Source organism: Drosophila nasuta, chromosome X, assembly GCF_023558535.2.
Source record: "Drosophila nasuta strain 15112-1781.00 chromosome X, ASM2355853v1, whole genome shotgun sequence".
Taxonomy (NCBI): Eukaryota; Metazoa; Arthropoda; class Insecta; order Diptera; family Drosophilidae; genus Drosophila; species Drosophila nasuta.
In genome coordinates, this window is record NC_083459.1 from 21,705,054 (window position 1) to 21,718,216 (window position 13,163).

At 40.6% G+C, this 13,163-nt stretch overlaps 3 protein-coding genes across 3 annotated transcripts; all 3 read right to left on the reverse strand.

Moving 5' to 3' along the window:
• Positions 1-989: 989 nt before the first annotated feature.
• LOC132797275 (skin secretory protein xP2) lies at positions 990-3,248 on the reverse strand. Its single transcript, XM_060808917.1, has 2 exons — positions 2,583-3,248; positions 990-2,512 (listed from the first exon to the last, which is right to left on the reverse strand). Exons 1-2 carry the CDS (start codon positions 2,586-2,588, stop codon positions 1,280-1,282), a joined length of 1,239 nt encoding a protein of 412 aa, XP_060664900.1. The 5' UTR covers positions 2,589-3,248; the 3' UTR covers positions 990-1,279.
• A 2,712-nt stretch (positions 3,249-5,960) lies between these two features.
• Positions 5,961-6,587, reverse strand: LOC132797278 (uncharacterized). The gene is made up of 2 exons (XM_060808919.1): positions 6,481-6,587; positions 5,961-6,414 (listed from the first exon to the last, which is right to left on the reverse strand). Exons 1-2 carry the CDS (start codon positions 6,484-6,486, stop codon positions 6,121-6,123), a joined length of 300 nt encoding a protein of 99 aa, XP_060664902.1. The 5' UTR covers positions 6,487-6,587; the 3' UTR covers positions 5,961-6,120.
• Positions 6,588-9,152: 2,565 nt separating this feature from the next.
• LOC132797279 (uncharacterized) lies at positions 9,153-10,679 on the reverse strand. The gene is made up of 2 exons (XM_060808920.1): positions 10,413-10,679; positions 9,153-10,336 (listed from the first exon to the last, which is right to left on the reverse strand). The coding sequence occupies exons 1-2, from the start codon at positions 10,416-10,418 to the stop codon at positions 9,257-9,259; spliced, it is 1,086 nt and encodes a 361-aa protein (XP_060664903.1). The 5' UTR covers positions 10,419-10,679; the 3' UTR covers positions 9,153-9,256.
• Between the last annotated feature and the right edge of the window lie 2,484 nt (positions 10,680-13,163).

Here is a 13,163-nt window from a genome sequence, read left to right on the forward strand (position 1 = left end):
ACAGCATATCTTAAAGATGATCAATCTGTTTATAAATGTAGATATATTTTTTTGATATTAATTTTTTTTATATATTTTTTTTTGTGTGTGCACACAACAACAACCACAATCACACATCAAAGAAATGATGTTGAATTTAATGCATAATTCATGACAAATGTTTAAAGCGCAGGCGCAACAGCTGCGTCAGCACCGACAGCGACGTCGACTGCAACGCCAACGCGAAGGTCAAGTTTACAAAAGGGCAGCAAGTGATTGAATCTTCTTTTTGTTTTCGTTTTCTTTTTTTTTTAATAGTGTTTGGAAATCTTTTTCCCCCCAACTTCAAAAACGCCCTCATGAAGTGAGTGATTGATAGAGTGCAGTGTGGTTTTTTTTTTTAACAATTTCAAGATTTATAAAGTGAAGCAATTCAATAGAAATTACAATTATTCTGACGGATCATTCCATACTTTGGATTAATGTCGAATTTCTTACATATTATGTAATAATGACTATTAATGCATCAAATTTTATATAATAATGTTATATTTCCCATATTTATGATTATATATAATATTGAATTATATAATATTTTGAAATTGACAAATCGCCAAGTTCGTCAACAATTTTGTTGATCTCTACACTTTGATAACTGCACATATCGCAGTGCATCTGGAATTTGTTAATGAATTTCTATTCACACTGCTGATAGTGTTAATTTGTTTAATTTATCAATGATCACAATGTTAAACCATTTAAAGTAACAACTGATTGTGTTTGCTGTTTAATAGATTCGCAGCAAGTTTCCTCACTGTAACTTAACATACACCTGTTAACAGCAGTTTATTATGTGATCCTCACTGTTAACAGCAGACTGTTAATTTAATTAAAAATTCACCTGTTAACAGCAGTTTCTTATCCTCGCTGTTAACAGCAGACTGTAAATTCAACTGTTAACAGTTTCCCAATTTAAAATGCAATTTTTTCTTTTCAATTTAACAGTCGGTTTTAATTTTCCGTAACAAAACCAAAACAAAAAAAATATACTATAAAAAAAAATTGAAATAACTTAACTTAAGGTTGCTTAGAAGAGTTGTGTGTGTGTGTGTTGTGGGATAGGTCGAAGGATCGAAAGAGTTGTGAAAATTGATTTGAAGTAGCAGTCGAAATTAGGTTCGGAGACAAACTTTGAATGGTGAACTGTTGTGAGTTTGCCTCCTGTGCTGTGTGTGTTGAAGTAGTGCAGTTGCTACTCTTCTTCCTGTTGTTGTTGCTGCTGCTGTTGTGGTTGCTCCACTTAGAACTGTGGTGGTCCATAGGTCTGGGCGGGCGCATGTCCCAGGGGCAGCGGCTGTTGCTGCTGCTCCTCAACGGGAGCGGGCAGACTCAGGACTGGTCCCTGAGCAGCGAAGCTGGGAGCGGGCGCTGACTCGGGCACACTGAGCACCGGCGATGGAGCGGATACCGAGACACTGGGAGCAGCGTACTGGAGAGGAGCTGGTGCTGGAGCGGCAATTGGAGCGCTGTATTGAATGGGCGCTGGAGCCGGAGCAGCGTAGACGGGAGCGGGGGCGGGAGCGTTGTAAATGGGAGCAGGAGCGGGTGCGGAGATGGGAGCACCGTAAACTGCAGCGGGAGCGAGCACGGGAGCTGGAGCTGGAGCACTGTAAATGGGAGCTGGAGCTGGAGCGCTGAAGATGGGAGCGGGAGCTGGAGCGCTGTAAATGGGCGCTGGAGCGGGGGCGCTGAAGATGGGAGCGGGAGCAGGAGCATTGTAGATGGGAGCGGGAGCAGGTGCGCTGTAAACGGGAGCGGGAGCACTGTAGATGGGAGCAGCAGCTGGACCGCTGTAGATGGGGGCCGCACCGGGACCACTGTAGATGGGAGCGGGAGCAGCGGCGCCAATGGAGCCGGAGGTGGAGTGCTCATGGATGACGCGCACCACCTTGGTGGGAGCAGAGATGCCGCCGCCAATGGACTGCAGACCTGGGCCGCCATGTCCCGAGCTCTCGTGCAGAACCTTGATCACCTGGGGAGCGCTCTCAACGAGGGGGGCGCCGCCACCGCCGAGCAGAGGTGCTGATTCCTGGTGCACCACCTTGATGACCTTGACGGAGGCGGGACCATGACCATGACCATTATAGATGGGAGCTGGACCGCCGATGCTGCCACCGCCGCCGCCGCTGGAAATAACCTTCACTTTGTAAACCTGGGGAGCGGGACCGTAGCTGTAGCCACCGGCATAGCCGCCATCGGAACTGCCGCCGCCCTGCTGATGGATAACCTTGACCACCTGGACGGGACCGTGGCCGCCACCATGTCCACCGCCATAGGAGCCACCGCCATAAGAGCCACCGCCATAAGAGCCACCGCCATAGCCTCCTCCACCGCCACCTCCTCCATTGCCGCCCAGGTTGAGACCAGCCTTAAGGCCGCCGCCGTTGTTGTTGGAGCCGCCGCCGCCGCCACCAAGGAGACCCAAGAAGCCAGCGTTGGCCACAGCAAAGAGAGCGCACATGCAAACGAAGACCTGCGGCATGTGGAAAGAGTGCGTTAGAGTGGATGCACTGCCTCTGAAAGTGGACAAAGTGGACACTTACCTTCATGTTGACTACTATTCCTGCTTGATTTTGTAGTGGGGGGTGGGAGAATGGATGGATTCGATTGGTGACTCCTAAAGTCAAATTCTGTGCAAACACAACTGATGTCAATTCGTGGAGCAGCGCTCGCTTTTATATTCCCCAAGTTGTAACCACAAGAAGAAGCAGCGGCAGAGGCAGCGACAGCAGCATTATCAACAGCTGTGTAAAAGCTCATCATGAAGTTGGATTCAACGATTCGAATTAGCAACGCAATCGACGCAAGTCTTCGAAGATGAAGATGAAGACCAGCCCGAGTTAAACAAAAGCATTTCATTAACATTTAACATTTGCAAAGGGCCATTTGATGATCATGATGATCATTCAAGTCCAAACAACATCAACATCATTATCACGATCATAGTATCATCACGAAGATGATGCAAAGTCAACTTGTCTGTTGCCCATCCAATGTATTTATTTCGAATACCCGGCTTTGATTACAATGGAGTGAAGTCTGCGTGTAACTCAGTGTTGGATCCGTCAAAGAGAGCAAAGTAACTATTATTATTATTCTTTTCTTTAATATGTATTACGATAATACTAGAGAAATTTCTGATATTGATGGAGACATTAGCTATATAATTTTTATATGTCCGTCTGTTTGAAAAGCTAGAACTCATGACACTTTAGATTGAGCCGGTCTCAAATCGTAGAAACAGAATTTAAGAATGCATTACATATGTAATATTGAAGATAATGTTCAGTTTCGGAATGTTATTATATTATATTTTATGTGACAAACTTAAGGCACACTCCATTTATATTTTGTGCCTAATTTGGGAATACAAGAAAATAGTACCAATAATAGAATATTCATTCCGATCGCATAATAAACTTTTAAGTCATTGCCGGGTATCTCTCAGTCGGGCAACAACGAATGCCGCTTTCTTACATGTTTTGTATAGAAGTTGCCGCCGTCGTTGTCGTCGCTTTCATTTTCATTGGGGCCGCGCCCACTTTGCATACGCAGCGTGTATTACACACGCACACACATGCGAGCACCTGCATAAATATCGTTATCGATATCGACAGCCATAAGTATAACATGCATATCGAGCTGTTCTTCATTTCCATTTCCAGCCCATTGCCTTTGACACTTTCCAGTTTTCGTGTAAAGTGCGTAAACGTAACGTAACGAAATGAAACGTAACCTCACTGCAATCTGTTTAGTCTGTCTGCATTTCCGAAATTCCGAAAGCGGCCTTTTTCTGCTAATTAGCATGAAAATGAACTGACCGTGGGCCATTGCTTTTGCTTTTGCATTTGCATTTGGCTTTGCTTTTCGCTTTTTTGGCTTTGCCTTTGCGTTGCCAACTGCCTGATGATAAGACATCAACAGCAGCGCATCGATGAGTGTCATATAGCGCTCCCCCTCACACCCTTTGCAATTTGCATACTTGCCTCACACACACACAAACACACATATTGTTTGTCTGTCTTTTCTATCTTTCTGTCTGGTTGGTGCTGCTGCTGCTGCTGCCCACGTGAACCATCAAAAGCATCAAAGCCTGCTGACCAAACCCACAAAAAGATAAAATACAAAACGAAAGAAGCAGAGGGGAAAAAAAAGAAATAAATTGTATATTAGCCAAAACTCTCCCAACTCAATCTCAATTTCAGGCCATCATTTCAAGGTGAATCGAAATGGTCTTTGTTCCAAATGGCTGCATGTGTGCGTATGTCTGTGTACGTGTGTGAGTGCACGTGTATGCAGTTGACACTACTATCCGTGTGTGTGTAGTAGTTTTGTCAACTGAGCTATTAAGTTGACTGGCCAGCCTGGTTATGTAAAATACCAAACAATTAATACTAACATTGTCAAATGCTCATAAAACTCATTTAATCGCTCCAGCTATGCACACACCTATACACGTGTGTGTGTGCGAGTGTGTGTGTGGTAATTGTGTGTGCCAATTAGTGTGGGAATGCAACTGGCAATCTGCAAACTATTCAACGAATTTGTCAACTCTTCAAAAAGCTCACAAAAGATCTCTTTGGCCTGCTTCGCATTTCATTGATAAGCTGACGATGCAGTTGCTGTTGATGCTGCTTCTTCTTCGTCGTCTGCTTTTGTGGAACAGCGTTAATCAAAAATGTGTACGGAACACATGTAAGTCTGCACTTTCAAATCTATTCATCTAGTATTATTTTCACATAATTTTTAACTTTTTGTTGTAAAATGATAAAATTGAAAAATAAGCTCTTGTGGGAACTTGCTGTAAATTCCTGCACTGCTCGGGGCTGCCAACTCCTTTGAAAATTTCCATGTCTTAGCTTTCTCTACGTCATTTGTATATCGCCAAATATCAGTAATAATAAAGTATTTGATACTTTTAATTGATTCATAATTTAGAATAGCTGTTTTAAGCAAAATTAATATTAAAATATCGCAAAAAAGTGACATTAAAAATCTATTTCATTTTAAAAATTAATAAGTTCGATAAAGGGTATACAAGATTTAAAACTTAAGAGAATAAAAGTTTTTGTTTTACACATGTATTTATTTCATTTAAATAATGTATAAATATAATAAAGAGAATAAATATTTTAAAAACAATTTTAAGTTTGAATATGCCAAACTAAAAATATATAAATTGAAAGCTAGACTCTTTAAAACAAATAGTTAAAGCTTAACAAAACTTAATACTTAAAGTAACAAGATTACAAAAAGAACACATATTAGAGCTCAAAATATATAAAAGTCGTTTTCATAATTACCTAATGAAAATATCCATTTAAGTTGGGTTTATTTTTATATATTTGCTGTTTATTCATTTAAAATATAAAAGAAAACAAAATCATCTGCTCTTTAGCTGTGTAGTTAAGAGTTATACAAAAAGAAGAAACGTTTGAGTTCAAAATATATTTAAGATGTTCTCATTATTACTTTATGAAAATATTTATTAAAGTTAGGCGAACTTTTTATATTTTAGCGTTTTATTTTTATTAGATTTAATTAAAATGAATACTAACGGATTTCTTAAGCTCCGGCTGCAAAGACCTTGGGGTTATGTTTTCTATTCATGAAAAATAGAAAACAAAATTGCCTTTTACAAAAAATTAATAACTATAGTTAAAAGAGCTGTTTCACTCCGTTTCTTATTTGAACGATTCTTGGGCATTGGAAGCTTGACTAGTTTAGAGTAGATAAACGGACTTGGTCTCCTTGCTGATAAGAGCAGAAAGTTTGTATTCGTTGTCGAATATTTTATGAGGAACTTTAGTATACGATCTTAAATGATCTCTAGAAATCTTAAGTGCTGTTAATATCCACATGTTTGCTAGAGATGTTATTGGAGTAATCCTTTGGTGAAATAATACGAGAGTTTGTAGTTAGGAATGTACAGATTTAGGATTTATTCGGGAATTGTAATAACACAAAAAAAAAAATGTAAAAAAATAGTTGATTTGAGAACATTATTCGTTGAGTTTTTTTGTTTGTCGAAGTTAGGTCCAGTTTGTTGAATTTGAATTGGATTGAGGATCGAGGAAACGTTTATTTCTTCTGCTTCAACCAGCCGCCGTAGGCGAGAGGAGACTCGTAGACGGAACCGATAGAGCCGACGCGGACCACAGAGGGGCCAGCGACGTAGGCGGCGGGACGGTGGACGACGGGGACGGCAACGGGCACGGCAACGGACTCAACGACGGGCACGTGACGAACAACGGGCACATGACGGACAACGGGCACGTGACGGACAACGGGAACCGATGCGTAGCTTGGACCATAGATGGCGCTGCTTTGGCCAAGAGCCAAGCAGGCGGCGAGCAACAGGCAGGCAAGGAAGAACTGCGAATTGAAGACGAAGATGCGATCAGAATTTTGATTGCGATCCGATTGTGATTGTGAACTCACCTTCATGTTGATTGGATAACTGAATGATTTGTGTTGATTGGCTTTGGCAGTCACTGGGTTTTTATACCCCCGAGCAGAAAGACAGACAACAGAACCTTGTCCCCGACGATAACTGGAGCAGCAACAAACTCGCAGCGCTTGACAGCCAAACAAATAGAACGGCATTTCAAAAATCGAAAAAAAAACAAGCAACCAAAAACAATATTGTTCAAATGAGAATTGAAAAGGCGTTATGTAAATTGCGCATACGTATTTTGTGTCGATTATAAAGGGAGGGATTTAGATGTTTGGCATTATTATTGAAATTCCATATTTGCAGCTTTATGAGGCAACCAATATTCAAACAGAACAATGAGAACTTGTTCCTGCAAACAATCCACAACAATTCGCACTCAAATGCTCATCTTCAACGTCAGAAAATCAAAAAATCAAACTGAAACTGAGACCAATCGAGCGCCTCTTGATTGATTCTTTTCATTGGTTAAATTTATCGAGACTTGGGTTTTTTTTATTTTATTTTTATAATTTCAATAGTGTCGAGATCTATCTATAGACTCAACTCAAATGCAAATATCCATTGGCCCCCGCCAACTACAATAATAACTAGTCTTTTTTTGGCTAAGCTTCCCCATATGATTTCATTGCTTACAAACAGGTGACAACAAAAAAAAAAATAGCAGTCGAAAATCGAAAAAATCGAAAATCGAGAAATACAATAACTTTATAAATATTATTTGTTTGGTGTTTTTGTTTCTTTCGCTTTTGTTTTCTTTTGTTTGACACTTTTATGCCCTCTACCCATAAATGCTGTATAAATGGGGCATCATAAATTTTTGCAAATGTCTTAAATTGTTGAAGCTGTTGAGAGTGTTGAGTATTGAGTATTCCTGCACCAAATTGGGTATATTAGTTCCACACTTTATTGCTTCATTTGTTTTAAAATGTTTTGTATTTAAATTCAATTTCAAATTTTTGTCCTAGAATTCATAAATCTGTCTTCAGCACATAAAATGTTTTTACAGGGCATCGTCTAGTCGTTCAGCCCGGAGTAAACAACGCGTTGTTTAAATTATGTTGCGGCAACTTGAAGTGTTGCATACTTTTTCGGTCTTCGGTGTTTTTCATCTATTGTGTAGGCTGAAAGCGGAAGTTTTGTTTCGTAATAATCATAATCATATTTCGATTTCTATATCTCTTTTATATAATATCGATTTCTATATATATCTCAGTTTGTATCAATGCTTAACTTTCGCACTTTATTTCCGAGGGTATGCAAATGCACTTTTAATTAATTTCTTTCCATTTTTAATGTGATCTGGTAAATTAACAAGAACTCAAACTTGATCGGACAGTCGAGAATATATACATATGTATATATATCTATACTTATACTTTGGGTTAATCCAAATGAAACTTTTACTCAATACGACGCCCATTCCGGAATCGTTAAAACAAGTCTCCATTCATTTTTATTGAAATTGTATTTTTTTTTAAGTGCTTATTATCGAAATTGTGTTTCGCATTTGAGTGGGAGAATCGTCAAGATCGATATAGATTCACATGAATTCACTGTGTGCATAGCTTTGCCGTTAGTCGCTTGTCTTCTGACGTAGTGTTGATTAATTATGCACTTGCTAGTGTTGCTAAAGCGATTAAAAACGCACACACTTTGCGCTTTAATGTCAATTCTGTTTAACTAGCTAACAATCATTTGCAAATCACTTTAATAAATTATCTCAATTCGATTGTGTGACAATGATAGAGAATTGTTGAACATTTATTTTTAATCCACTTTATTTGACATGTTATTTCTATGTTATGTCACACAAGTGGGTGTGACTTTCCAATAAACAAAACAAAGAGTGCACGAAATTAAACAGATTAATAATTAATATTTGAATATATAGGAGCAAAAGATTTCAGCATTTATAATCTAAGGTAAGAACGTTTCGAAAATATTGAATGCTTTAATTGTATTTTCGGTTTAATCTCTTTATAATTTGTCTGCAGCTTAAAACTTTGTCGATTATATTTGTTTAACAAATTTATGTATTTGCATCAGTTGGTAATCGCATTAATTTCTTTATAATTAGTATCAATTTCATAACGAATTCTCGCAGCTGTTTTCTCAACTTGAAGAGTTGTCGAGGGGTTTCCACTATTGTTTTACGTAATGAGTTTCACATTCGACTTTGGGTCAGTTGTAGATTTTGATTTGTTGTTGTTGCGTCTTCTCTGGCTACGACACAATTCGAAAAACAATGCGGAATCAATTTGAAGTCACGGCTAGTTTCACCTCTGACTCTGACTCGGACTCTGACTCAAAGAGATCTCCCGAGATCTCCATATTTGGATCTACTACTCAGAGAGCTCAAGTGGTTTTGAGGCGGTCGCTACCTGATGCTCCCCCTCTTCCCTCGCTCCCCCCTCTTCGCTCTATCTCTTCACTCTCTTTCTTGGCTGTCTCAAGGGCAATCTATGAAAGTTTTATGATATAACTTTTGGCAGCAGCCCCCACAACAAGTTACCAAATTAGCTTGCCCATTGTTTTTGTTTTCGATGCTGAGGAAAACGGTTTTATAATAGTCGTTTTTTCAAATATTTATAATATATATTTATGTTTATTGATTAACAAATAATTTAACAATGATTTCGCGATGATTTAAGCCTAGTAAAAAAAAAATATGGTAAAAAAAAAACAATTGATTTGGTCTAACTAAGTAGGGAGAGGAGGGGAAAGGAGCGTCTCCCTCTCTTTCTCCCTTTCTCTGTCTCTCTACCATCCGGAGCTGCCTCCCTGACTCCAGCCACCGCCGCCTGAGCTGCCTCCTTGGCTCCAGCCACCGCCTGAAGCACCACCCTGACTCCAACCACCCGAGGAGCTTCCTCCCTGACTCCAACCACCGGAAGAGCTTCCTCCCTGACTCCAACCTCCCGAAGAGGCGCCTCCCTGACTCCATCCACTGCCGCCAGCTGAGTTCGAGCCGCTGCCGCCGCCGCCAAAGAGACTCCAGAGGCCACCGCCTCCTCCCTGACGCTGTTGCTGCTGCGACTGGTCGCGAACTTGCATCACCTTGAGGGTGCCACGTTGCACCACATGTCCGCTGTTGAAGAAGGCGCCTTGAGCTTTGTCAGCACGCATGATGATTGCTTTGCCCTTCTGGCCGAAGGCATCAATCAGCTGTCCATTGAGGGCATCCACATTTCCATAGCCACCGCCTCCAGAGGAGGAACCGCCATGACCCAAAGCATCTTCCTGGAGCACAAGTTGAATGATCTGCGGGAGAATGGCATTCAGCTGATAGGCTGAAGAGGAATGCGAGCCGTGGGAATGGGAGTGGGAGGAGCCGCTGCCGTAGCCATGACCTGCGGCATAGGATGAGCTGCCATAAGAGTAGCCACCGGAGGAGCCGCCATGGTAAGCGGTGGGCGCAATGGGCGCAGCGGGTTGTTCGATCACCTTGTAAACCTGTTCGCCGTAGCTGCCGTGACTGTGACCGCTGGCATAGCCCTGACCGTAGCTGTGACCAGCGGAGGCGCCGCCACCTCCGTGTCCGTGACCATGACCATGTCCATGCCCGTGACCTTGTCCATTGCCATCTTCGAGAATGATCTTGATGAGCTGCGCGGAGCCACCTCCGCCACCGCCGCCTCCTCCGTGACCTCCATGTGAGTAGCCATGACCATGAGCAGATCCTCCTCCGCCGCCACCGCCGCCGCCGCCATGAGGTGTTGCTATGACATTGTAGGTGGTCTTGGTTTCACCTCCGCCTCCTCCACCTCCACCTCCGCCGCCGAGCAGCGACAGAAATGTGGCATTGCAGACGCACAGCGTGGCCAACAGACAAATGAAGATCTGCAAGAGCAAGTGCATCATCGTCGTCGTTAGCATTGTAATCCACAAAAAAGGAGCTCGTTCCCGCTGGACTTACCTTCATGGTGCTTTACTCTTTGTGTTCTCTCTCTCTCTCTCTATCTCGCTCTCTTGTGTGTGGAAACGCTGAGCTGTGCTTCGCGCTGTTCCTGGTCAACGAATGATGCCACTTCCCCGACTGAGCTCAGCTTTTATACAACGTCCATCAGCAGTCGCAGCCATAGATGCGGCTTCCGCCAATATTACCGTTAAGAAAAGGGCCGCCGGGCGTCCGGCTTCAACGCAACGCATTGCAGTCGACAGAGGCAGCAACAGCGACAGCGACGCCGACAGTGGCAGAGGGAGCAGCAGCAATGGCAGCAGAAGCGACAGCAACGATGTCGCCTCGTGAGACTCTTGGCGGGAGCTGAGATGAAGAGATGCAAAGAAGATAGACAGAGATAGCAGACGAATGGGAGAGAAGGAGAAGAGATATGATGAGGCTGCGATACGCATGTGAATGCACTATGGAGCGAAGGCACATATTTGTGAAATTAATCGGCAAATGTAAGTTGCTCAAAAAAAATGATTTATTTATTGATTCAGTGAGGGGAAAAATCAGCATCACCTTCAACCAATTTAACTTTTATTACATTAATCAATCAATCACTAAATATGGTTAATTCTCTAGCGGAATTACAGTGGAAAAAACACAAACCAAAACAATTTTAAAAATAAGTAAAGTTTGTTCTTATAGCTCTGGATTAGCACACAGCTAAGATTGATTTTAAGAACTTTTTCTGTTTATTGATAAGATATATAATTTCGTTCATTTTTTTTCATTTCCCTAGAAATTCGTTTATTTTTGCAATAATTTTTAAACAGGAAACTAATTTCAAAATCATTCTTAGCTCTAATTAAAGTGTCAATCCAAAAGCTATAAGATTCATCTTTACTTAAAATAAAAAATATATTTTGTTTTGTGAGAATTACCCATCTAAATAATGAGAGTATAAAAAACAAGAAAGTTTTAAATTTGAATTCATTATATTTAGCATTATTTATTTACTATTGAAATTACAAGTACTTTAAGTTACGAGTAGTTTCAAATTTCAAGAGAAGAGTGAAACTAGTTTCATTTTAGATTTATAAGTGTTGAGTTTGGCTATATTTTGGTAAAGTGTTTAAGGCTTACAATTTCTTAAATCACTCTCAAAATAGATATTCCATTTTTAGCCGTCCCCTTTTAGCGGTATACTCCTCTTGGTGAACACATTTCCTAAGACATTTTAAGCCAAATCCTCTATTAGAAGAACACTTCTCCAGACAACCACTTTTTTTATTCTTTTTTTTAGCGGAGTTCTCTATTAGCCGGATACTTCTCCTAGCGAACACTTCTTTTGAGGCATTTAGGGAACGTCCGAAAGTTGTTTACCAATAAATGTCCCGTTAAATTCATATAATATAATTGTTGATCTCTCTGTTAGTAATTTTTGTAAAAAACCTTAGTTCAGTGTCTGTTTTGTTTGAAGTTATCATCGTTAGCGCAATCAAACTGAATTGAGTTCAGTAACTCAGGAAAACTCTTGCTAAGCTTACAAGTTATCAACTAATAATATACTTTGAATATGACTAGTGCATTGTGCATTTGTGCCCATAGTACACGCGTTGGGAATACGCATATGACGAATATCAATGGGCAGTGGGAATTTGTAGCATTCGAACGTAGCGAAGCGAACTGAACCACGCGCTTTGCTAGCTGCGATTGCTCAGCTTCCCCCTTTTCCCTCTCTCTTCCCCCTCCCTTAAGTCCACTCTCTTGGTCAGCGAATAGCCTCAAGTTTAGCTTCGTCATCTTCTTCAGGTTGAGCTTTTCTCATCCGTGGGCTTTGCCACAGAGTTTTGGCGTTTGCCTCTTGTAATTCACTTAAAATATTTGAAAATTGAACAACAACAACAACATCAAGAGTAAGAAATGGTCACAAAATTTTTGTTGGAACAACTCTTATCGCTGCTCCTCCTCCTCCCCCCGCTGTTTGCCACTCACCTCTCTAATTTCATTGTACAGGGTGTTGCAGTCGGGTGTTAATTGAATAACAACGTTTAACGGCATGCGAAATTACATAAACAAAATCGAGCAGTCGATTAACCATTGATTGTAATTGATAAACAGTTTTGATAGCACATTAATTGATGAGCAAATTAACTGCACGAGTTCTCTTTTTTCATTTTCATTACATACTCTAAGACATTTTATTGAAACAACGAATACAATTTTTTATTGCAATGCCTTGGCTATGCATATTCATTTTATTTATCAAATATATTTCAATATAATAATTCATTTTCTTTCGTTGACAGAAGTGAAGAAAATATAACATATTTATTTCACATTTACAACTTCAGTAATAACCACAATTTTGTTCATCAGTTCTTTCTCTTTTGGGAAAACGTTTAAAAGCTTAATTAAACAGCAATTTCAATGCTCGAAAGTCGACTTAATTGAGTACGCAGCATAATCGTTAAATCAAACACAGTTTGTTGGGTATTAAAAATGAATTAATTGTGTGCTTGGTAACAAACAGCAAAAACAACGATAAAGTGCACCCTGTATTTGTTGTTTTGCTTGCTGGTTTGTTTGAAATCCCAAAATATGCAACAATAACATAAGCATTAACGCATCTCCGAACCAAGCGACCCAAATCCCCCGACCCAGTAAAGCCCCCCCTACCTCTTCCCCTTTCCCTCTTCCCTTTTCTCACCTCTTTCTTCTCCTCCGCTGCTTCGCTTTGCCGTGTCGTTCGTTCGTTCGGTTCCTCTTACAACAAAT